The sequence below is a fragment of the Vitis riparia genome, chromosome 17 (genome assembly GCF_004353265.1).
Source record: "Vitis riparia cultivar Riparia Gloire de Montpellier isolate 1030 chromosome 17, EGFV_Vit.rip_1.0, whole genome shotgun sequence".
NCBI lineage: Eukaryota > Viridiplantae > Streptophyta > Magnoliopsida > Vitales > Vitaceae > Vitis > Vitis riparia.
In genome coordinates, this window is record NC_048447.1 from 770,035 (window position 1) to 794,257 (window position 24,223).

A 24,223-nucleotide genomic window follows, 5' to 3' on the forward strand; every position below is an offset into this window, starting at 1 on the left:
TTCCCTTAAAAGTGCCTCATAATATAATGAGCACATGCTTTACGCTTGCTTGAGTTAGGAGTAGGGCTTAAAGAGGCCAATATCACTTGTTGTAGCTTTGTAGTAAGCTTAGCCTATCCCTCCATTGAGTATATGGATGATTTGACAGTCTTCAGTGATTTGACAATCATTTTTAGGTGATAAGACTTAGAAGCCTGCATAGATAGGAAGAGCTTGAGCATAGCCAAATCCTTTTTGACAGGATTAAGAGGAAGAGGGCAACCACCATCATCTTGAATCACATGTTGCTAACATTGGATTTTCCACTTAGGTCAGTTGGTTGCTTGTGTGGTGCTATGGTAGCCTAACTAGCTCTCATTGTGATAACTCCTATAAGTAAATTCATCACACTTAAAAAGATATTTGGATCAAGTTAAAACTCATTCAGAAACTTAGTTGCAAAATTCTCTAAGACTTGATTGATTCTTTAGGCAACTATTTCATACTTACCATCTCTTTTCCATCTTTGAGTTTGCTTTTCTTTGCCCTCAAACTTGGACACTTGAACATCAATCTGGCTGATGTCACGGGCACGATCTTTCGCACAAGTTTCCATGTCTGTGAGGTTCTTAGAAGCCTTTTAAGCCAACTTACCAAAACCCACACAATGTTGCAATCAAGAAAACCCACAAAGAAGCACAAGGTTATTGGGCTCAATCCCTAATTATACTTTATTTCTTCTCTAAATAACAATACAAGACTTAGCTTAGCTCCCACATTCTCTTTGGTAAGTTCATGCTCTTTCATGCTATCTCATTCATGATCCCTCTTATGATCCTTTGAAAGGTACTCCAACGCTCCTTTTATAAGTGTGACACTAACCACTCCTATTTTAACTAGGAACCAACAATCCTAGTCCTACCCAAACTCTTATTCATAAGTTATGGCACCAACCACTCTTAGTTGAAATAGGGACAAGCAATCCTAGTCCTACTCAAAAGACAATTACAATAAGAATTTGAACTCCCACTCAAACTCAAATTGCAATCACACTTTGAATCCAAACTCTTAAGATTTCAAATGTCTTTGGCCCATTCCTCATTCATTAGGAACTCCTCATGTCGCTGCTGCTGCTGCTTGAATTAGTCCACATACCAACCCTTCAAGTCCCTGGTTTGTGGTGCAACACGTCTTCCTTGGGTTTTCCCTAATGTCAAGATGTCTCTCTTGTGCTGTACATCAAATCTGCTCACTCTTGTGCTTTGATTCAGCCCACTCATGCGCTTGAATCAGCCATGCATCTGATCATCTTGTTGTTGCATCTCTAGGCAGCCCGCCGCATGCATCTCTATGCAATCATGTGTGTGTCAAGCCTTCTCTTCGCTTGCACCTCTCGCAACATGCCTCACCAACCTGTTGTAGCATCTCTAGGCAACCTGCCACATGCTCATTTTGCAGCCCGTGTGCATGCCAAGCTGTCTCTTGGCATGCACACCTCACAACATGCCTCACCAGCCTGTTGTAGTGTCTCTAGGCAACCTGCTGCACTCTCCCCATGCAGCTTGTGTGTATACCAAGCACTCTCTTGGCCTGCCCACCTTGCAACATGCCCCCATTTAGCCTGCTTTGTGCATCTGTAAGCCTTTGTTGCTCCTTAGGCATGCCAGCCAGCCATGCTCATGTGTTCCCATTACATCTAGATCATTTCTGTGCTGAGGCAACCTGTTCATGCATCCATCTTGTTGCTACAACTCCATGCCTTGCTCAAACCCTCTTCTTGGTGCAACAAGTCATGGCATTGTGCTCATGGCTCCTCATCTCCGTGCACAAGGCATTGCACCCTTGTGCCAAGCATCAGACATCCCATCTGAGTCAGCTTCATTGTTGCTACATCTCTATGCCTTGTCCAAATCCATCTTCGTGCTGCAACAGGCCATAGCATTGGGCCCATGCCTCACCAAGCCGCCTCATTGCACAAGGCATTGTGTCCTTGTGCCACCTTGCCTTTGTCATAGGTCACTCATGAGGTTAAGGTGCTGCCCCATGCTTTGTGTTGAGGGGCTAATAGCTGACCTCTTCCTACAAAAAACTTGGATACCTCAAGAATCAATGTGGCTAACCTCTTCCTACAAAAAAATATCTCATGTAAGCATTTTGGTAACCATATTAGGGATATAGCCCATGAAGATGGTGATGATACAGACAATATGAGAGCTTTTGTAGAAGATTCAAGTGAATCCCACCACTAGCCATGTTCCTCCGCGCCCATCTTCTTCCTTGATTTCAAAATTTTGTCCCATGGTTCAAATCTTCTCTCAATTTTTCATTCTTTGGCAATTCTCCATTTAATGAAAGTAGTTGTGAATGCTGCGCAGGCTTGTCCTCTTTTAGTTACAACTAAACATTGGTAGATGTTTAAACTAAAAGAGTTAGGGCAACTTGATTATTACTAATATAAGGATATTTGGTTGCTAGTCATGGACAATTATTCTCCAAATTGAGGGGAAGAATTGTAAGGGATCTTTATATCTATTATCTGTGGATGCCAATATTAGACTGCTGTTCTGACATGAATATGGTAATTTAAAAAATCTAGGCTCATGCACAGGTACAGTTGTGATTGTACATTTTCTAAGCTAAACATACAGAGTTAATTTTAATAGAGTTTGCATTTGTATGTATTAGAACCTCAAAGAATGAATGACAAAGAGAGTAATAGCTCTTTTGGTGGTCTCTATAACAAAAGAGCATAATTCCCTTGTTCTTATTCAAAGTTTTAAAATAAATAACTGTGGAGTCAGTTTCTAGATGTTTTTACCGTCAGAAGACTTGGGTTAGGATGAGTATAATATCAAAACTGTTCAATGCACCAATTATTTATTTAGAGAAATATCCCACATGTAATAGGTCTTTATCTGTGTATGTAGTCCTTTCCTGCTTCCTATATGTTTCTTTATGTAATAGCATTCTTGCATATGCCTCTGCTTATAGCTCTAATTACCTGTAAAACTTTGTGCTTGTAAACATGTTATCAGTCAACTTCTTTTAGCATCATAAATTTATACTGCATGTGAACTTGAATGCTTTTGCAACATATTTGACTACTTGAAGTTGATGAAAATAGATTCCTTATTTTATTTGATATACTTACAACAAAATTTCATTATTTTTGGATTTAATTTCTTGTTAGATAGTAGTTTACCTTCTTAGTATGTCAAGAATGATAGAATCTGGATATTTCAATATGACAGTATAATTTATTTGTTCTCTTTGTCAGTGCTTACATATGTTTCGCCCTTGGTTTGTCAGAACATAGTTGATGATTTGGTTTCTAAGTACTCACTTTCTTTTTCTATTTACTATTTCTTGGCCCAGAGGGTAAATCAATGTCTTCGAGATGCCTGCCATAACTCCAAAATCAATAATTGTATGGATTTCATTGATTGTGGTCATGGGGAGAAAGTTAGAGATTTTAGAGATTTGCGAAATTTAGATTGGCAACGCTGGAAAAGCAATGAAAATGCTAGTGCTTGTTTCAGCGATGATGGTTTCCCATATGGGATCTACACTAAAGCTGTCATTCTTACCACAAAACCTAGTATTGTGACGAGATATACATATTCATTGTTTTGGGGGTTCCAGGTATTCGTTCTGTAACTTCTTTATTTTGGATATTTATTTTAGCAATGACTAATTTGTGCTTATTGATTTAGGTACTTAGTTTACATCTTTATCAGAAGCTAGTTCCAATAGGTCTTTTTGAAACTCTTATTTACTTAGTGACAAAGATCAAGAAAGCACACCAAAGTGCAGCTTTAGAAGCTTAAAATCCAGTTATTTCATGAAAGATGGTGTGCTGTGACAGTAGAAGCTTTTACACCATGTGCTATGCAATATAGATGAAAACAAAGCAACCAAAACAAAGATACACGAGGTTCCAACGTGGTTTGAGTAATCATGCTTACATATAGGGACAAGAGATAATTAATCTACAATACAAAGAGAAATTACAGTGAAAAAAAAAAAAGTCTAAATCCCAAGCCCTCAAACAATCCCATTTTCCCTGCTTTTAGTATCTGCATCCTAAATGCACTCTTGCTCTACCAATTGTCTTTTACTTTTTCTCATATCTCTACCTATCCTGTATCATCTCTATATTTATATTTCTGTCTCATGACTTGGAATATTTTTAGAGATATTTCTAATGCTTTTTTCTTATTTTAGAAGGAAACATATCTTTACAAAAAAGTATTCATATATGAAATATTTTATGCAATATTCTTTACTAAAAGGAATATGTACCAAATAGGAATTTGAGATACTTTTGAAGAATCTTCACTTTGACCTAAATTCCATTTGGTTAGTCCATCACGCTGCAATATGCGCCTTTACCATAAACATGTCTCACCGATGCCCTTGACCCCTCCAATACATTACTATTGAGGTAGTCACACAATGTACACTGCCTAGAAGCTTGTATAAATCATATATACTAGAAACTTAAGCTTTGAGTAAATCAATATTGATAAACATCTAATCTCTAACCCTAGATCCACAACAATCAGCCTTTGAATCCTTACTCCACCCCACAACTTTCTTGTGCACCATGAACACTTTTGGTGTATTGTGTTGTATAATATGTCTATCCTATTTATTTTTATGGGCAATGCCCTTTCAAATTGAACTCACTTTTTATCAGGATTCCACTGATGAAGTTTGGAAATGGAAGTGCAACCTTAGAAGCTAACCACTAAGGTTATGTTCCAAGATGAGAGGAAGCTCAAGGCATATGCTTAATACCTTAGTATTACACCTTATTTCAGACTGCTTCTTTCAAGAGAGTACATACACATCTATACATCCATTCTTGTTGTGCCTTGTATAATGTAAAATATTGCATTGCCATTTCAAATTTGTCCACTTTTTGCGATGGTTCACTTCCCAAATGAGATTGTCCTACACGTTCACCACCAAATTTGATAGTTAATATCTTCAAGCTAGTGCACCTTTCAATAAAGTGTAATGACCTCTTGTTGCATGCTAAAACTACAATTTAGTAGTAATTGGGAGAAGTGCCTCAAGAATGTTTCTATCCCTAAAGTATTGCATAAAATTGTATGATGTTTATATCCCAAATTTGCTAGCTATGCCTTTTTGTATCACTGCAGCCATTTCTGTTTAGTAAAATGTTACTTCTTCCACCATTATATTATTGGAGTGATAGGAGATTACTTGCATTGTTAATTCAGTTAGATAAATTATGAATTGCTTATTCTATCTATAGCTCTCAGTGACGTTATTTCTTTGAATATGGTGATTTATAAAGCAAATCAGTACTTTGGCTGGGAATCAAACTCCGAGCTATTTTCTTTGGGAAGTCCTTTTTACTATGGGCATTATTGGTCTAGGCTTGTTGCTCTTTGCTCTTCTAATTGGAAATATGCAGAACTTCCTACAGGCTCTTGGACGAAGGTACAACTTTCACCATAACAGTTGCTTGTTTAAATGTTTGTACATGCATAGATTTTGATTGGGACATGCTGCAATCCTTGTATGTGCAATGTTGGTTGGTTGTAATGTTAACTTTTTCTTAGAGCTTTTTCTTTTTTTCTTTTTTTCCCTTTTTTTTTCATTTTTGTGATTGTTGATCACCATTACTAAAAGAATGAATTGTATGGAATACTTTTTGATAACAAAGAACTCACAGCATGTGTGTGTCCCACTTGTAATCATTCATTAAAGAGGATGTTGTTTCACATTGAATTGTAATATTTAACACTTCTCTTCAATTCTAAATATTTGAATTTACAAAGTACAAGTTGTAAAGTTTGGAGGGGAAATGTATGTGAAAAAACCTATGTCTAGTAGGGTAACACCCAATGGGGGGTGAATGGGTGGTTTTTAAGGATTATAATATAAGAATTAAAAAACTTAATCCAAATTAAACCTATGAGTGGGAATTAAGCCCTTTTAACACAATTGAACCCTAAAGAAATCGGGAATGATTAAAGAACAATCATACACATACGAGACAAAGATTTTTACATGGAAAACCCCCACACTAACCATGGAGATAAAAAACCACAAGGTTTAAGACCTCTAATATAAAATCCACTATTTGAGATCAGGATACACAGATTTACCTAATTGTTTTATCCTAAAGACTTACTCTCTAGTACCTATTTCGTAATCCACGTCCATGACACAACACCTCCCATGCTCTAATGGATTTGCCTCAATTTTTGAGGAGATGCAAGTCCTTTCAACAACTTGAAGATTGTATATTAGATACCTGAGAGTTTAGGGAATGATAAGGCAAGTTAGGGTTGATTCTCTTAGAGCATCCCCCTAAAACACATTTAGGTAAGGTATATATAGGAGAAAACCTAGTGGATTTGGATTCAATTTAGAAATCATATTTTACTAAAAACAGTTTAGAAACTCAAAGAGTTTTAAAAAGATTTGGAAAGATTTCATATTTTAAATTAAAAAAATTTGGAAATTTTTTATTTTTAACTTCTTTTCCAAATGTCTTTTGCAAATTCCTTAAAAGATTTAGAAAGATTTTCTTTTTTAAATTCTCAATTTCAAATTATTTCCAAATTAATTAAGACGTTTTAGCCCAATTTTAAAATTTATGATCCAACCCTACCTTATTAGAAAACTAACTTGCCTTTACTCAAACCTTTTTAGACTTACCTGTGATGGTCCAGTTGTCTAAATGGTAACCTCAAATCTTCAATGGAGAGTAAGTCACTGTTCAAAAAGATTCCTAACCCATAATGAGAAGGAATAAAATTGACAATACATAAAAATGTCCTAACAGTATGCATTCTAAACTTATGTATATGTAGACCTTTAAAACCGCAAGAAAAGACTATCTGATGCAAAGTTTGCAATGTTAGTTTCACTTAAAACCATTTTAGTTCCCAATGTAATTGCCTTTTTTCCATATATATCTGTGGAATGCTTAACTTGCAATATTAAATACTTTTTGGGGCCCCATTATGCAGTAAAACTTATTTATTTCAATTAGAAACAACACCATTATATTGAAATGTTAGTACAAAGAATGATATGAAAGCTTTCTAAACTATACAACGACTGATCAAAAAGCTAAAACTCTGCCTAACTTGCTCCAAAAAAAAGAAAGGCATAGTTTTAGGTGAGAAAAATAATGTCGTGTGCAGAAAACACTCTACACACTCTACACCATTATATTGAAATGTTAGTACAAAGAATGATACGAAAGCTTTCTAAACTATACAACGACTGATCAAAAAGCTAAAACTCTGCCTAACTTGCTCCAAAAAAAAGAAAGGCATAGTTTTAGGCGAGAAAAATAATGTCGTGTGCAGAAAACACTCTACACACTCAACGAGGTAAAAAATCTCCTAGAAAAGAGACCAACTACTTTACTCTTGTTTGGCTAGATGGTTCGAAATTTGAGTAGTTGAGCATAGAACGCAAGTAAACAAACATCCCAACTTTCTAGAAATATCTAGTCAAGTCATCCATTAAACTTCAACTAACCTCTCTTCCTCTTAGATGCCCAAAAATTACTAATGGTAGAATTTCTCTCCCCACTTCGGTTTGAAAGGCCTAAGCATTAACATCCCTTTCTTAGTGGCCAAACCCTCTTTAGCAAGTTTATAGTAACCTCTCAATGTTGCACCTAATGGTGTTTAAGCATGCTACCTATATGTAATTGTCCTAGGTTACCCAAAGAGCACCTATCAAAGTGTTGACAAATTAGTTAAGAATCCCTATAGAATAAGGAAGTCAAAGGCTGATAATTAGCTGGTTTTCAAATATAGAAAATTACTTTTTTTTTTCCAATTTTTTCCATGTCTAATTCCTTGATTTTAGGAAGTTAGTTTTTTTGTTTTTTTTGTTTTTGTTCTATATAGATGCCTATCGGATTGTATAGAATCATTATCCAAAATACACTAATACGTATATTCAACTTCATGGTATAAGAGCTTTAGGCTCTCTCATTTTTTGGTTATTTCTTGGTTTCAAAGAATTTTGCAACTATTGATCTTCATTGCCAATGATGAAGAACAATTGTCATCATTGTTTTTTTTTCATATCATTCTACGTGGTTTAAAAAGGAAAAGTAAAGTAGACAAGGCATGCCTCTTCAACAATGTGCATGTCTTAGCACACAAGTTGCTATAACTAGGGAGTGGTTGTGCCTACAACTGAGTATTAGAATCTTCAAGTGTCCTACCAACTGAATGGGAGGAATTATCTTGTTTGGTCACAACTAGTTTGAACCTTCTTGAAAGGTAAAGGATAGCTAAGTCATCTTATTAGACTAGAGCCTAGCCATGATGGTTCCGAATTTAACATTTGGGAAGACGATGATTCAATGATTATGTTATGGTTTTGGAATCCTATGGAACTTGAGATCAGTGGCACTTGTATGTTCCTAACTACAATGAAGGAAATCTGGAAGCTATGCGACGAACATACTTAAAGGTCCAAGATACTACCCAAATCTATGAAATCAAGACAGAACAACTACCAAACAAGATATCATGTCAATGATAGAGTATTATAATACAATGAAGGGACTATGGCTGGAGTTAGATCATTACTAGAATTTTAAAATGAAAGATAGTGAATATGCTTCTATGTTACGGTTCCCATGCAAAGCTAGGCGGGAGGGGATACATATCTAGACACAAAGAGAGAATCTTTGAGTTCCTTGGCTGGTTTTAATGTGGAATATGACCAAGTTTGTGTTTAGGTCTTGCAAAAAGAGTTTTTGCCATCCTTGAGTGAATTTTTCTCAATAATAAGGATTGAGGGAGGACATTGAATAATAATGCTTGATAATCAATCCACCAAAGGTTCAACACTTATTACTACCAAATGAAACAATGGAGTGTTAATTACAAATCATGGTTTGCAGAATAACAACAATGGATTTACTGTAGAATCTGGAAAAATAAAGGCCACCAAATCAACTATTAATAAAGATGGTCTATGGTGCAACTACTATAAAAAGCCAGGACACACCAAGAATAACTATTGAAAGCTTTATAGAAAAACTCTTGTCATTTAACCAGAACATTGACAACCGAGGCTCACGAACTAGACAATGTGGAGGATAGGCATATGTTGCTCATTCTAATAAAGCTTGCCAAGAGAATGCAATGAACAATTCTGAAATTGGAGGATTCAACAAAGAGGAAATCAATCAACTTAGAAATCTCTTCTCATCCTTAGAAAACCCAAGTGGTTTGTGTTCTTTGGCATGCTCAGGTAAGTATTTTGATTCTTATGCTCTTAGTTCCTTAAAAGATTGTTTTTGAAGTTCCTAGCTCATCGACTTGGGCGCTGCTGGCCATATGACAATTTTTTTCACATGATTTCTCTACATAAAGTCCATTTTTTCATATCGTATGGTGGTTTAGCTATAATAGATGGTTAGGGTACAATAAACTTGTCACCAGATTTGTGCTTGAAGTTAGTGTTACATGTGCCATAGTTGTTTGTTAATCTTTAACTGGTTTATCAAATCGGCAAAGATTTAAATTGCAATGTAACACTTTTCCTTCTCATGATGTATTTCAAGATTGAGTTAGGAAGATGATTGGACATGCTAAAGAACAGTAAGGGCTCTACCTTCTTGTAGCTAGTAGTAGAAGTGGTGACAAATTACCACTCTCTTATCTTTTATAAAAGCTCTCATCCAATAAAGACCAAATTTGGCTACATCACCTCTGATTAGGACATCCACCATTCTTTTATTGAGAAAAATGTTTCCTTTGTTATTCTAGACTTTAGATATCGATGAATTTGCAGAGAATATTGTTTAGGAACAAGTTTGCTATGTCTTAGTTTTATTAATATTTTGTTTTTTAAATTCAAAATAGTAGGTGATAAGGAAACTTTATCTCTTTAAATTTCTCAGTCCTTATTTTCTAATTAGTTTAGTCTAGATTCTATTTGGTGGTTAGGTTTTTTTTCTATAAATGTACTAGTTGTTTATTCCAATAAATCAAGTGAGCTATTCCATTTATTTTATAACCTTTGTTTACATGGTATATGAGTTGTAACTTTGGCCCTAGGGTTTAATGGTTGAAACAACCATGGTGAGGAGAAGCATATTGCAAGGAGGGGAGAATGCTTCTCTCCAATTTATAGCCCACAAGTTGAATGGAAAAAATTACCTGTAATAGTCTTAGTTGGTCAAATTGGTGATTTGAGGGAGAGGAAAACTTGGATGCTTGACTGGAGCCACTAAACCACCAAAGGAGGATGATCCTGCTTTTTAAGGATGGGATGCAGAAATCAAGAGTAATTGCATGGCTGATTATTTCTATGGAGATTGAAATTAGCTAAACATACCTTTTTGTGCAAACTGTAAAGGATGTTGTAAAATGACATACTCAGATATGAGAAATTTTGCACAAGTATTTGAGATCAAATCAGAGCTATGTGATACAAAACAAGGAAGCTAATCTATGACTCAATACTATAATATCTTGAAGAACTTATGGCAAGAGCTTGATTTATTTTATTAGGCTGATTAGGGGAATGTTGAGTGTAGTATGAAGACCAAAAAAAAAAAAAAAAATGATTGAAAAAGAAGAGTGTTTGAGTTTCTCACTAGTCTCAATAAAGGCTTAGATGAAGTAAGAGGGAGGATTCTTGGGAAGGAACCATTACCTTCAAATTAAGAAGTATTTGCAGAGGTTAGACAAAGAAGAAAGTAAAGGAAAAGTGATGATGGAAGAAGGCAGAGACTCGGCCACAACATCCTTGAACACCGAAGGTTCTACTTTGTGATCAAGGGGCTATGAGAACTTAGGTCGCAGAAATTGAGGTTAACAAAGAACCAGCAAAGGAGAAAGAATTATGATGTGACCATTATCATAGGCCTTGCTACTACAAGGAGACCTATTGGAAGCTGCATGGCAAGTTACCAAATTGGAAACCAAGTAGACCAACTGATGTGAGAGGTTTCCTAGCAAATAGTAGATCATCATGCTGCCACCAAATCCGAGAGTACTACAAGGGAGAATGCACTTAATAGGGAACAACTTAAAGAGCAGCTAGACAACTTATATAAGCTCCTAAATCAGTCCCAATCTTAATCACAATCGATGGTCCATACTTCCTCATGCAAGCCCAAACAAGTACATCCGTAACTTCTCTTCATCCTGGTCAAAATAAAATGAAGCCTTGGATCATTGATATAGGTGCTTCAGATCATATGACTTGTAGTCCAAATTCCTTTATTTCTTATTCTCCATGTCCCGGTAACTACAAAGTAAAGATCGCCAATGGCTCACTTTCCACTGTTGTTGAAAAAGGTTCAATAAAAATCTCAAAAAAACTTGACACTTCATTTAGTTCTCCATGTTCCAAATTTGTCTTGTAACCTTTTATCAATTTGCAAAGTAACAAAAGATAAAAAAAAATGTGTTATTAAATTCTCTCCATCTTTCTATGAATATTAAGAACCACTTTCGGGGAATACAATTGGCAATGCTAGAGAACATGAGGAGTTATACTACTTTGAAGAGGAAGAACCTGAGTATAAAAAGGTTTACTTTCTAGTTGTAAATCTGCTTTTGTTTCTAATGATCAGGTAATAATGTTATGGTATCGTAGGTTAGGTCTCTAGCTTTCCATATTTGAAAAACTTGATTCCATTGTTATTTAGAAATAAAAATCCATGTTTGTTCCAATGTGAAGTATGAAAACTTGTCAAACACAACTGTGCAATGTTTCTTGCTCAAGCCTATAAATTTTCAAAGTCATTTTCTTAATTCATAGTGACATTTGAGGGCCTTCTAGAGTAACAATTACCTTTGATAAAAATTGGTTTTTAACATTTATAGATAACCATACACAAGTATGCTTGATTTATCTCTTGAAGAAAAAATTTGAAACTTGCCAAATTTTCCAGAACTTCCATTCCATGGCCCAAAATCAGTTCCAAACACAAATTCAGGTTCTAAGAACGGATCATAGTAGAGAATACTTCCATTCTATCTTGGAAGAATACCTAGCCAAACAAGGGATAATTCATCAGAGTTCATATGTGGACATTCCACAATAGAATGGGGTTTCCAAAAGGAAAAATAGGCATTTACTAAAGGTTTCAAGGGCTTTAATGTTCACTATGCATATTCCTATGTACCTATGGGGAGAGGCCATTATTACTACCTCTTACTTGATAAATAGAATGCCATCTAGGGTTCTGAACTGCTAAACTCCAATTTCAAGCCTCATGAAGTCCTATCCTCGTTTCAAGTCTATGAACTCTTTACCCCTTCATATCTTTGGTTGTATAGTGTTTGTTCATAATCATTCACCTAATCAAAGTAAGCTTGAACCTCAAGCCATTTAATGTTTCTTTCTTGGTTATTCACCTACTCAAAAGGGTTACAAATGCTACTATATGGTTATAAAAAAATTCTTGGTGTCCAAAGATGTTGCCTTCTTTGAGTCTTAACCATATTTCCTAGAGACTTCTCCTCAAGGGGAGACACAACCAAGTAAAGATCGTTTATGGGAATTATCATTGCCCAATCGTTCCAAGTTAGCAGCTAAAGATAGTAAAACTCACACAATGTTCATTTTTGCGATTGGTGCACGTGTCTCTTAGTAGTTGAGGCTATAATTTTAAATGAAACCTTTTGCCACAAGCCTTACCTTATACCTTTCAATATCAACTTTGAATTTTTAGGTAAACACTCAATTACATCCAACTGTTTTTTTTCCTAATGGAAGTTTAGTGAGTTCCTGTGACTCATTCTTATATAAAGCTTTCATTTCCTCTTGAGCAACTGCTTTCCATTTTGAAATTCTTGGAGCTTCCTGCGTAGTTTTAGCAACGTTTACATAGGAAAGATTAGTGGTAAAGGCCTTAAAAGTAGGATTGAGTTTGCTATAGGAAATATATCTAGATATTGGATATTGAGTATAAATTTTGTGTTAGGATAGAGCCCTTAAAAAAAATGACATGATGTAACAAATTTAGAAGTCATTATTCATTTAATGATATTCCAGTTTCACTTTTATCTATTCTTATTCCATGCATTATACTCTATGATAATTCTAACTCAATATTTCTTGCATTGAACATGACTTGGGTGTATTAGGAGTTACACAGAAGATCCAAGTCATAGGTTCCTTGCAAGTAGATGATTTGTTCATAGTCGGTTCGTGGACTTAGAGAATCCATTTGAGGTTGTAGTGCATATGGAAGAATGTAATTAGGAAATATTATAGTTGTATATTTTTGTAATTAAGGTCTCTTCTTCTAGGTTTCCATCCAGAAATGCATTTTTGATATCGAATTGTTGTAGATCCCAATAATAATTTGTTGCTGATGATAACAAAATTCTGATTGTGTTCATCTTGGAAATCGGGGCAAATGTCTCTAGATGATCCACACCATATGTTTGAGTGTATCCTTTAGCCACTAATCTTGCCTTGTACCTTTCTAATGACTCATACACTCTATATTGAACAGTATACACCCACTTACATTCCATTGGCTTTTTCCCTATGGGCAAATCTACCAACTCCCAAATTTAATTCTTCTCCAGAGCCTCCATTTCTATATTCATGGCATGTTTCTAATCTTCATTTGATAAAACCTTAAATAAAGGGGTAGGAATATGAATATTGTTCAAACTTATAAGAAAAATCTTATGGCACAGAGACTACTTTTCAAATGACACAACATGGGAAAGTGGATACAAAGGACGTTTAGTGCATTCTCACATTCCCTTCCTGATGGCAATAGCAAGGTTATGATTTATGTGTTTTTTAGGCTAAAATTCTGACTGGGTTTGTAAAGGAGGATGAGAAATTGTTAACTCATTTTTAGAAGCTGGTTCAGATTCTTGAACTTGTATAAGTCCTAGGACTACAACTTTCTTCCTTCAACACACTTTGCCAATCATTCAATCCTTAAGAACAACTATAGGCTCAATGGATGACTTGGGTTCAGAGAAGGAAGGTATGGAAACTGGATCAGATACTTTGGGAAGTTCAATGAGAAAGGGATCAATGAAACAGGAATCCCAATCCTTATCTTCCTTGATGGAATTCTCCCCTTGAAGATAAGAAGCAAAAAAATAAGACTCACTTCGTTGCAAGTAATATCAACTGAGACAAAAAATTTTGGATGGTGGGTGGTAACTCTTATATCGCTTTTGAGTTGAAGAATATCCCACAAAAGTACATTTAATTGCTCTTGGATCCAATTTTCCCTTATTTTGACTATGAACATGCACAAATGACACATACACCCAAATATCTTAGGAATGGGATGGTTTATGGCTCTCATATTAAGATAAAATGTCAAGATTATTTTCATGGGACATTTGAAACCTAAGATTCTAGAGGATAATCGGTTGAGATGTGTGGCAGTTAGGACGACTTCCCCTCAATAAGATTTAGATACATGTTTTTGGAACAAAAAAAACTTGTGTTGTATAAAGGAAGTGACCATTTTTCCTCTTAGCAACTCCATTTTGTCGGAGGGTGTTTACACAAGATGATTCATGAATTATTCTTAATTTTGATTGAAATAATCTCTAGTGCTGTCAGACCAAAACCTCTTAATTTTGACACTCAACTGGTTTCTTATCATGTTGTGGAAATTTTGGAGAACAATAATCATATCAAATTTATGTTTAAGTAAGAAGACTCAAGAGACCTAGAACAATTATCGATGAAAGACACAAACCAATGTGCCCGAGATATATTAGGACAGTAGAAGGACTCCAAATATCACTATCAATAGATGAAAAGGATCTAAACTTCTTTTATTATTGGTTGGAAAGGTGGTACGCTTGTGTTTGGCTAGTTCATATACATCACAATGAAAGCTCTCAACATCTAATATCTTAAATAGAGAAGGAAACAAGATCTTAAGAGTTCTAAACGATGGATGTCCAAGTCTATGATAATGAAGCTAGATTTTTTTTTTTTTGAATTGAAAATATGGTTCTTAGAAAGAAAATATACAAATGATTTGCTTAGTGTCTCAAGGTAGTATAGTTCGTTCTATTCCTTAGCAAGTTCAATCATCTTCCTCAAATCCTAGTCTTGAAATACATAGTAAGGTAAAAAATCACATTGCAACTCAAATCTTGTGTAAGCTTTTTGTATAGAGACAAGATTAGTTGACAACTATGGAACATGAAGCACATTTCTAACTAAGTGTAGGACTAATTTGGATTTCTCCTACACTTGGGACAGTGGTTAATGAACTATTAGCTGTGACTATTTTCCTACTGTTTGGACAAAGGTTATAGTTCTTAAATTGGTGTGATGAATGAGTCATGTGATGTGTGACACCTGAATCTATAACCTATGAATTGACAAAGGTTTCATCCGAGACTTTTCATACAATGGAAATAGGAAACTTATCTGAAAGTGTCAATGAGCAAGGGCCTGAAGGTTTCTCAAGAGTTCACAACAAATTTCTCAGTTTTTCATTCTCCTCCTAATTGAATCTGCCTTGTTCCAGGGATCTTTCTTCAACTGGTTGAACAAAAGATAAGTGTGCTTGCCCATTATCCTTTTTTTGCCCTTCACTGTCACCCCACTCTCATGTATGTCTTGCCTTCTGGCAGGAAGTGCACCATAAGTTATTCCTATAATCACGATTTGGAACCCTTGACCGATCAACCCTTTTATGATTAGCAGTGCTTGTTTTCTGATCACTTCCTTTGTTGGCAACCATAGTTAAGTCTTCCCAATTTTGAGGTTCAAGCATGACACTCCTACTTTCTTTTGTTGGGATAATAGAGATAGTCTCATTCAAAATTTGGAGTTTTTTGCTAAGTATTTGAACTCTTACTTGGTCAAACTTCGTATTAAGACCAACTAAAAATTCATAGACTCGATCCTTTTTTATATAATTCTTCAAGATTGTTGCATCCTCAGGGCATCTTATCTCAATGCATCAATGATGATCGAGTTCTTGCCATAGATTTTTGAACATATTGGCATACTTTGTGATTGTCTTGTTTCCTTATTTTGTTGCTCCAATCTTAACTTTTATTTCGTACACTTGGGTTGCATTTAATGCCTTTGAGTATGTTTAATGAACTGCATCCTAGATATCTTTAGCAGTTGTTAGGAACATACATGTGTCATTGATTTCAAGCATCATTGAGTTCCATAACCGTGCCATAATCGTTCGGTCTTGCTCATCCCAAGCATCAAACCAAGGGTCTTTTCTTCTTGGTCTAGTTCCCAAGAGATGACTTAATTTCCATTTATCCTTCAAAAAGGTATGAACAAGTTGTGACCATTTTAAATAATTGTTCCTATTAAACTTGTATGCCACTTGAATAGTTTGTAATTCTCCTATGGTGAGATTGGTTATCACTGCCTCAAACTAAGTAGTGATATTAGGAGTTTCTAATACCTAGGACATTTTCTTTTTTAAATATAAAAGAACTTTTTGAGGGTTATTTGACCCATTGAGGATAACCCATAGAGCTTAGTTGTTCTAGAAAAGTAGCTGCAATAGTTGTGTCAGAGGTCTGGCACCCTTGATAGTCACGGAAGTAGTGTCGGTGGTCTAGCACCCTTGATTTTCAACAATATCCACAACATAGTAGGAACGAGGATCGTCTGTTGTTCTCCTGATGAGTTCATGATCCATTTTTGCAACAATGGAGAGATGGAGATGCAGTTTGAGGAGTTGAGAGACAACACAAGGGAAACAAAGGCATGGGGGTTGTCAACGATGGTAGAGATGATGAGAAGGGCATTGGTGATGGCGCGATTTCTGTTTTGCGGTGAGTTTGCAAGAGCAACGGTGAAAATATGATGAAAATGGTTGAGGTCTTTGATTGCTTTCACACTAAGTTCGTGATCTAGGTTTGTTGTGTCAATGAGAAGCTGTGTTTGCAACGCAAATAATGATGTGACTCAGATGAGAGGGAAACCTTAAGGGCGATGATAAAGGTCAACTATGATCTTCAGCTTGGCAATGAAGGCCGAAAACTTCTTCTCTTCCCAGATTTATGAGCCTAGAGCTCTAATACCATGTACACTATGAAGAATTGGAAGGTAAAAGAATAAATTTCTTCCTTGATTTCAACTTGTACATACCATACGCACATATTGTACAAAAATTCCTAACACAAAAATAGAAGCCTTCCTAACCTAATTATACCAGATCCTCTTAACTATGGTATTGTCCTAATTCTCTCCTAAATTACAAAATTATACAACTATAATCCTTCCTAATTACATTCTTCTACAAGTAGAGTACAATATCTTACAGGAGCTAAATTTTTAAATCAGGGAGATCATTCAAAGCTTCAGGCACAATTGTAAGATATGAAACCACTGTTGAAATTATTGTAGATGGAAATGAAGCTGAAAATTATACCCCGAAAGGTAGTTCAAAGTATGATAAGAAACAATAGATTAATGGAGGTAATATGATTTTGTCACCTTGCTTTTTTTTATTCCAAAAGATTTTTGTTGTTACTATGTTGAGGAAGGTAGGACAAATAAATTGTCTTTAGGTCTATGTTAAGAGAAGATCCACCTAAATCTGCTAAAACGGAGGGAAAGTTTTGCTTCTTGTTTAATGTCTGGTTTTGAGGAAAAAGTAAAGAAGATTGGCCAGTTCTTTGCTTTGGTAGTGTAGGATGGACTAAGTGGAGTTCTCTAATATTCCAACACAGCTGTAACCATTCCATTGAAATGTTCAAAGATCTGATACTAGAAAAATATGCTCGAATTTAACCAAATAACATTTGTTTGGTTCCAGGAACTAGCCTACGGAATCTTCCTTTTTACCAAATAAGTATGGAGTCAGATTTTGCAAGAGGAATTGGAGAAGTTGATTCTGAAGTGTAAATTTGTTCTTGTACCATCTCATCCATGTATTGGAAACCTTATCTTGACCACATCGACAATTTGATGTGATGTATCACAGATAACAAGAAATAAATGAAAGAATTGTTCATAACCATTTTTTTTTTTTTGGTAGAATTTTCTTTTTTTTTGGTAGAAAAAGAATAAAGGAAAAGCATAGATATTTTCAATTTGATCTATAAATTTTACTCGACATTATTTACTCAAATTTTGTTAGAAATTTCGCAGTTGTTTTCTGTTATGGTAATTTCTTTTTGTTTCCAAAAGTAAAAGCTTAAATTAATGTCTTAAGTCTTTAGCTATAACACTGTTAACCCTGATCATGATTTTTATTGTCTAAAGTGTCCTCCAGCTATTAGACTCATTACATCATTCCAATCTTTAATTTTATCAGGCAACTAAAACCAACAAGGTAGGCGTTTAACATAGTTTGTAGGGACAATATGAGACTAATATGAAGTTATAAAAGTTCTCACATGTATGTTTAAAGTCTTCGGCATTAGAAGTTACTTCTGGTAAATGATGTACTTCCATTGTAGTAATGTACCACATATTATAATGATGATTTCATAACATGAAAAATTTGTATTTTTTGGAGTAATGGTGTGATTTAGACTAATCAGGCACTAATAGAAGGTTTTAGACCTTTCAATTTTGCTGTGATTGCTTGGGAACTAAAACATTTTTTACAAGCTCAATACCCTAGTTAAGATACAATAAGTCTATGTTTTCAATATGGTGGTCAGCATTCTTATTGAAGTTTTAGCTGCACCCTTTTTGTTCTCTAATTGGAAAGTGTTACTAATTGTGTCATTTGTTCTCTTTCTTCAGAAGGTTAGAAATGTCACTACGGCGTCGCGATGTTGAGCAGTGGATGAGCCATCGACGGTTGCCTGAAGATCTTAGAAGGTAAAATTTTAATCCTTTTGAGCTTCTCATACTTTTATCTTATCATTTTTCTCTTTATTAATTACCTTAGTTCTCTAAAACTTGGCATATTTTTGCAGGAGAAATTTTTATATCTTCTATTTATCCTCTGGAATATATTTTTCTTGTGATATAGATCTGCCATTAGAACATTTGGACCATCCTTAGTTTGGTTAAAATTCTGGTCTGCCATTATTAGATCCAAAATTTCATAAAATTGATCCTTGTCTTGATTGATTTTATTGGGCTAGGCTCAGACTTCTAGCCTTGAGTTGGTTTGATCTTCGTAACTTTTCTTTGTTAGATACGTTAAAAGATGCACTTTAAAATGATAAATTTATTAGGCTTTGCTGCTATTTATTTTAAAGATTTTGACACCACTTATAGTCCTCATCATTGTTTGCTTCTTAAGAAAATATGCTAAAACTTCAATATGAAGTTATTGTGAAACTTTGAATTATGCGTATTTCACAAAAATCAAGAGATACACCATAATATATATCTAGCCTCATCCTATTGTAGGAAAGGATAATTCCTTGTAATTCAAATCAATTCAAATCTACAAACTAATTTACAGTTATATAAGAAGAGTTCTAAAAGGAGAAATGTCCTAACTAATTTACAGTCGTAAAAGAAGAGTACTAAAAGGAGAAAAATACTAAATTATAGGACCCAAACTTTCAACACTCCCCTTCAAGATGGTTAATTGAGATTCTTCATGCCCAACTTGCCTATCATACTTTAAAATGTGGTATTAACTAGCCCTTTAGTTAGAACATCTGCAAGTTGGCCACCTGTGCTAATATATGGAGTGAAATAACACCACTATCAAGCTTCTCCTTTATGAAATGTTGATCCACCTCTACATGTTTTGTTTGGTCATATTGTATTGGATGATGAGTGATATTGATTGTAGATTCATTTTCACAATAGTAGAGTGTGCCCACTCGATCTTAAGATCATCTAAAATAATTTTTAAGCTATAACAATTCAAAAATTTCGTGAATCATTACCAGAAATCCACCTCAATGTTTGATCTTGTGACCATTGGTTGCTTTTTACTTCACCATTTGACTGGATTTCCTCCAAGTACAATATCCCGATGTTGACCTTCTATCCAAAACTGATCCAGCACAATCCACACCTGTGTAGGCTTCCAAGTACAATTTTGTACCTTTTTAAAACAACAACCCTTTATCAGAAGTTCCTTTAAGGTAGTGTCGCATCAGATAGGCATCTTGAAGATGAGAGTGTTTGGGATTGCGAATAAAGTAACTAACAATGCTCAAAACATATGCAATGTTCGGTCTAGTATGTGTTACATAAATGAATTTTCCCACTAGTCATTGGTACATGCCATGATTTACAGTCCCATCCTCTAATGCCTCTTCTAATTTATGGTTTGGTTCTATGGGGGTGTCCACTGGATTTCTTTGCGAAAATTAATCACATATTTCTGTTGTGAAGCAAAGATACCCTCCTTAGCATGAGCCACTTTGATTAATAGGAAATGCTTTGATCTACCAAGCTCTTTAATCTTAAATTCTCTAGCTAAATACTACTAATGAACCTCCTTTTCTCTAGGATCATTACCGATTACAATGATATCATTCACATACACCATCAAAGTTGTTACTCCCTTTGAAGCTGAATGCTTCATGAACAAAGTGTGATCACCCTGAATTTGTTTGTATTTCATTGCTAACATCACTTCAGAAAATCTACCACAAAGATACCCTCCTTATCATGAGCCACTTTGATTCCTAGGAAATACTTCAATCCATCAATCTCTTTAATCTCAAATTATCCATCTAAACACTATTGAAGAGCCTCCTTTTCTTTAGGATCACTACCGATTACAATGATATCATCCCCATACACCAATAAAGTTGTCACTACCTTGGAAACCAAATGCTTGATGAACAAAGTGTGATCACCTTGGCCCTTTTTTTTTTTTTTTTTTTTTTGTATTTCATTGCTAACACCACTTTAGAAAATCTCCCAAATCATGCTCTTAGAGATTGTTTTAAGCCATATAAGGGTTTTTTTTAAAAAAAAAATTGCACACCTTGGTTCTACAAAGAGTTTTGCCAAAACTCAAAGGAATTTCCATATAGATCTCTTTTTGTAAGTTCTCATGCAAACATGTATTTTTTTACATTAAATTGTTGTAAACTCCAACCAAAATAAGCCGCCAACAACAATAACACCCTCATGGTATTCATCTTAGCTTTGGGAGCGAAGGTTTCTTGGTAATCAACCCAAAGGTTTGTGTGTAGCCTTTGGCTACCAACATAGCTTTATATCTTTCTAGGGGCCCATCAACTTTGTACTTGACCATATATACTCATTTACACCTAACTAGTTTCTTCCTCTTAGGTAACTTCACTATTTTCCATGTTCTATTTTTCTCAAACTCTCCATCTGAACTCTCATGTCTTGTCTCTAATTCTCATTGTTAAGTGCCTCGGCAAGGTTTTGTGGAGTGGTTATGATGTACAAATGAATGAGAAAACTTTTATGGGACAGGGAGAAGTTCTCAAATGACACAAATAATGACAACAAATGTTAAGTGCATTGTCTTGTACCTTTCCTAATGGCAATGGGTAAATTAAGATTTAAATTAAGATCATTGTCAACATTTGAAGTACTAAGAGAGATAGAGCTATTAGTTGGCCTCGGTTCAAACTCTTGAGTATGCATAGGTTTAATAGCGGTTGTTTTTCTCTTTAAGCAAAATTGCAAACGTTTTGTAGCAATATGTCACGGACTTAGTCGTTCACTAAGCTCGTGCGGCACTTAGGCAAGTCAAGACGCTTGATCTTGCTAAGTCAGCCTTGATCCCCAATGTTTAGCTTGCTCGGCTAAGACACTTGCGACTCGAAAGTTTAAGAAGCTTAGTAGGCAACTCCTTAAAAAATGGAAGCTCTCTATTACTCAAAGAAGCCTTTACAAGTGCTTGGAAGCTCACTTTCTTTGTGCCTTGGCCAAATGAGGCCCTCACCTATTTATAGGCACCAATGGAACTCTCTGGAACCTTGGAGGGTTCCTTACAACTCAAGAGTATTCTAGAATGTCCTACATCATTCTAGGTACAAGTATATACAAGAGACTTCTGGAATTCTCTAGAAAGCCCTAGACTCCTCTCAAGCCTTCCACCATAGTGTAGAATTGTGTGGATTCCTCCAGGCTTCTCTAGAACCTTCCACACTCTTCCCACTCTAGAAGTCTCCAGAAGCTTCCTGGCTCTATATAAGCCCATGGGGAGGCTCATTTGAATCAGTTTGTGACAAATAGCTTTCAAACTAGTGTTAGCAAAGGAATCTCATTCATTGTTTTTAGAAGATGGGTCTGATTCAAGCTTAGTTGGAATATTATAGACAAAATTGTCAATTACAACAAGGGTTGGATCAGGTTTTGAAGGGACAGAATTCATGGAGAACACAAGAAGGTCAAGTAATGGGGATAAAGGATCTTTATCTTCCAAAGGTAATGTCTCCCCTTGAAGGTAAGAACTTGAGAAATAATTTTTTTTTTTTTTTTTCGCGAAGGTTACATCCACAGATACATAACACTTTCTAGAAGGAGGGTGATAACATTTGTAGCCCTTTTATGTAGGCAAATATCCCATGAAGATGCATCCCAATGATGTTGAATCCAAGGATGAAAATATTGGTTTTTACAAATATATTAGTAGTTGGATTTTATGGATATATCAGGAAATATTGGTGGAATTTTTGACAAAAAATCGATGGGAGAAGAATTGATAAAAAAATTACAAAAACTTATAGAAATATTGAGAAAAACTTTAAGAAATGATAAAATAAGTATTCTTTGAAAAAATAATATATATTATATATATTATAGATTTATATTGAAATTATAATATATTTTAGTTTTTTTATATTGAAGGATATAAAATAAAATGATAATATATGCATAAGTATTTTTTTTTAATTTAAAAATATTGATAATTTTATTTATAGATTTATATTTTTCTTGTATTTAATATTATACAAAAGATAGTAAAATAATTCAAAGTGACTTTTAATTTATAACATATATATCTACATATATTATATATATATATATATATATATATATATATATATATATATATGTGCAAATGTTACAAAGTTCATGATCTGGTCTAGTGGTCACCACTACCTTATTCCGTACACCAGGTTATGGGTTCAATCTTGGGGGTTGGACTTTTAACGATTTTTTCTTCTTCAAGAAGAAACAATCCCACATTGGAAATGGGAAACCAAACAGATGCGGATTTATTATGGATTGCCTCAATTAAAGTGCACAATTGAGATGTGGGTTGGGCTTGACAGAGGTGGACTGATTGCTTCTCTCTCCATAAGACCATTATTGGAATTTTTTAAAGTGAAATTTGGTGGTGATGTGGTGAAATATAGTCGAGAAATTGGTGAAATATTGGTAAATATCAGAATATCATTGATAAATTGCCAAAACAGTGACAAAACTGGAAACATCGGTTCATCGAGATATCCTTGTTGGTTATTGTGTCAAAAGGGTCTAACACGCGATATTTCAATGATAAATGGTCGATATATCAGAACATTTTTAACCTTGGTGGGATCTAGCTTCTCATGATTATGCGTATGAATGTGAACAAATGACACACCCAAAAACCTTTAGACTCAATTTATAGGAGGTAAGGCAATAAAGAAATAATTTTGCAAACGCTTCCATGGAACTTTTGAATCATAAGACTCTAGATGAGACTTTGTTTATCAAATGGGTAGTCATTGAAACATCTTCTCCCTAATAGGATTTTGGTGCCTTCTTTTGGAACAATAATGCCCGAGTAACACCTAGAAGATGACCGTTTTTCCTTTTAGCAAACCCATTTTGTTGGGGTCTATTAGCACAAGAGAACTTATGAATTATCCCCTCTTTTTGGAAGTATGGAGATAAGACTTGATTGAAGTAGTCCCTTGCATTATCTTATGCAAATCCCAAATTGATTTTTAACCATGGAATGAAACATGGGAAATATATTGCTCACTTTAGATTTTTGTTTTAATAAGAAATCCATGTTACCTTGGTATAGTCATCAATGAATGACATAAACCATTTAGCATTAGAAACATTCGGAACTCGAGGCAGACCCCAAAGTAAATGGAAAGGGAGTTTTTATATTACTCAAAGGAAAAGAAACACGTTGATGCTTGGTGAATTCAAAAGTGTCACAATGGAAATCGTTTACATTCCCTGATTTAAATAACAAAAGAAATATAGTTTTAATAACTCCAAATGAAAGATGTCCAAGACTAACCGGTGATGCCAAATTTGCTCTTTATTAGGTGTAGTTTTGGTCAAGAAGGATAGAGATGACTAGTTTTTTTTCCTAACACATCCATTGGTTTTTTCAAGGTAGTAAAGCTCATCCTTTGCCTTA

General features: G+C 34.9%; 1 protein-coding gene across 2 annotated transcripts in view; it reads left to right on the forward strand.

Annotated features, from left to right (window-relative positions):
* Positions 1-24,223, forward strand: part of LOC117904432 (probable cyclic nucleotide-gated ion channel 20, chloroplastic) — a 90,267-nt gene that overhangs the window by 42,281 nt on the left and 23,763 nt on the right. For both annotated transcript variants that reach the window (XM_034817022.1, XM_034817021.1), the window contains exons 7-9: positions 3,355-3,621; positions 5,306-5,451; positions 18,697-18,774. In XM_034817022.1, coding sequence (XP_034672913.1) covers positions 3,355-3,621; positions 5,306-5,451; positions 18,697-18,774 — 491 coding nt within the window. The remainder of the gene's footprint in view (positions 1-3,354; positions 3,622-5,305; positions 5,452-18,696; positions 18,775-24,223) is intronic.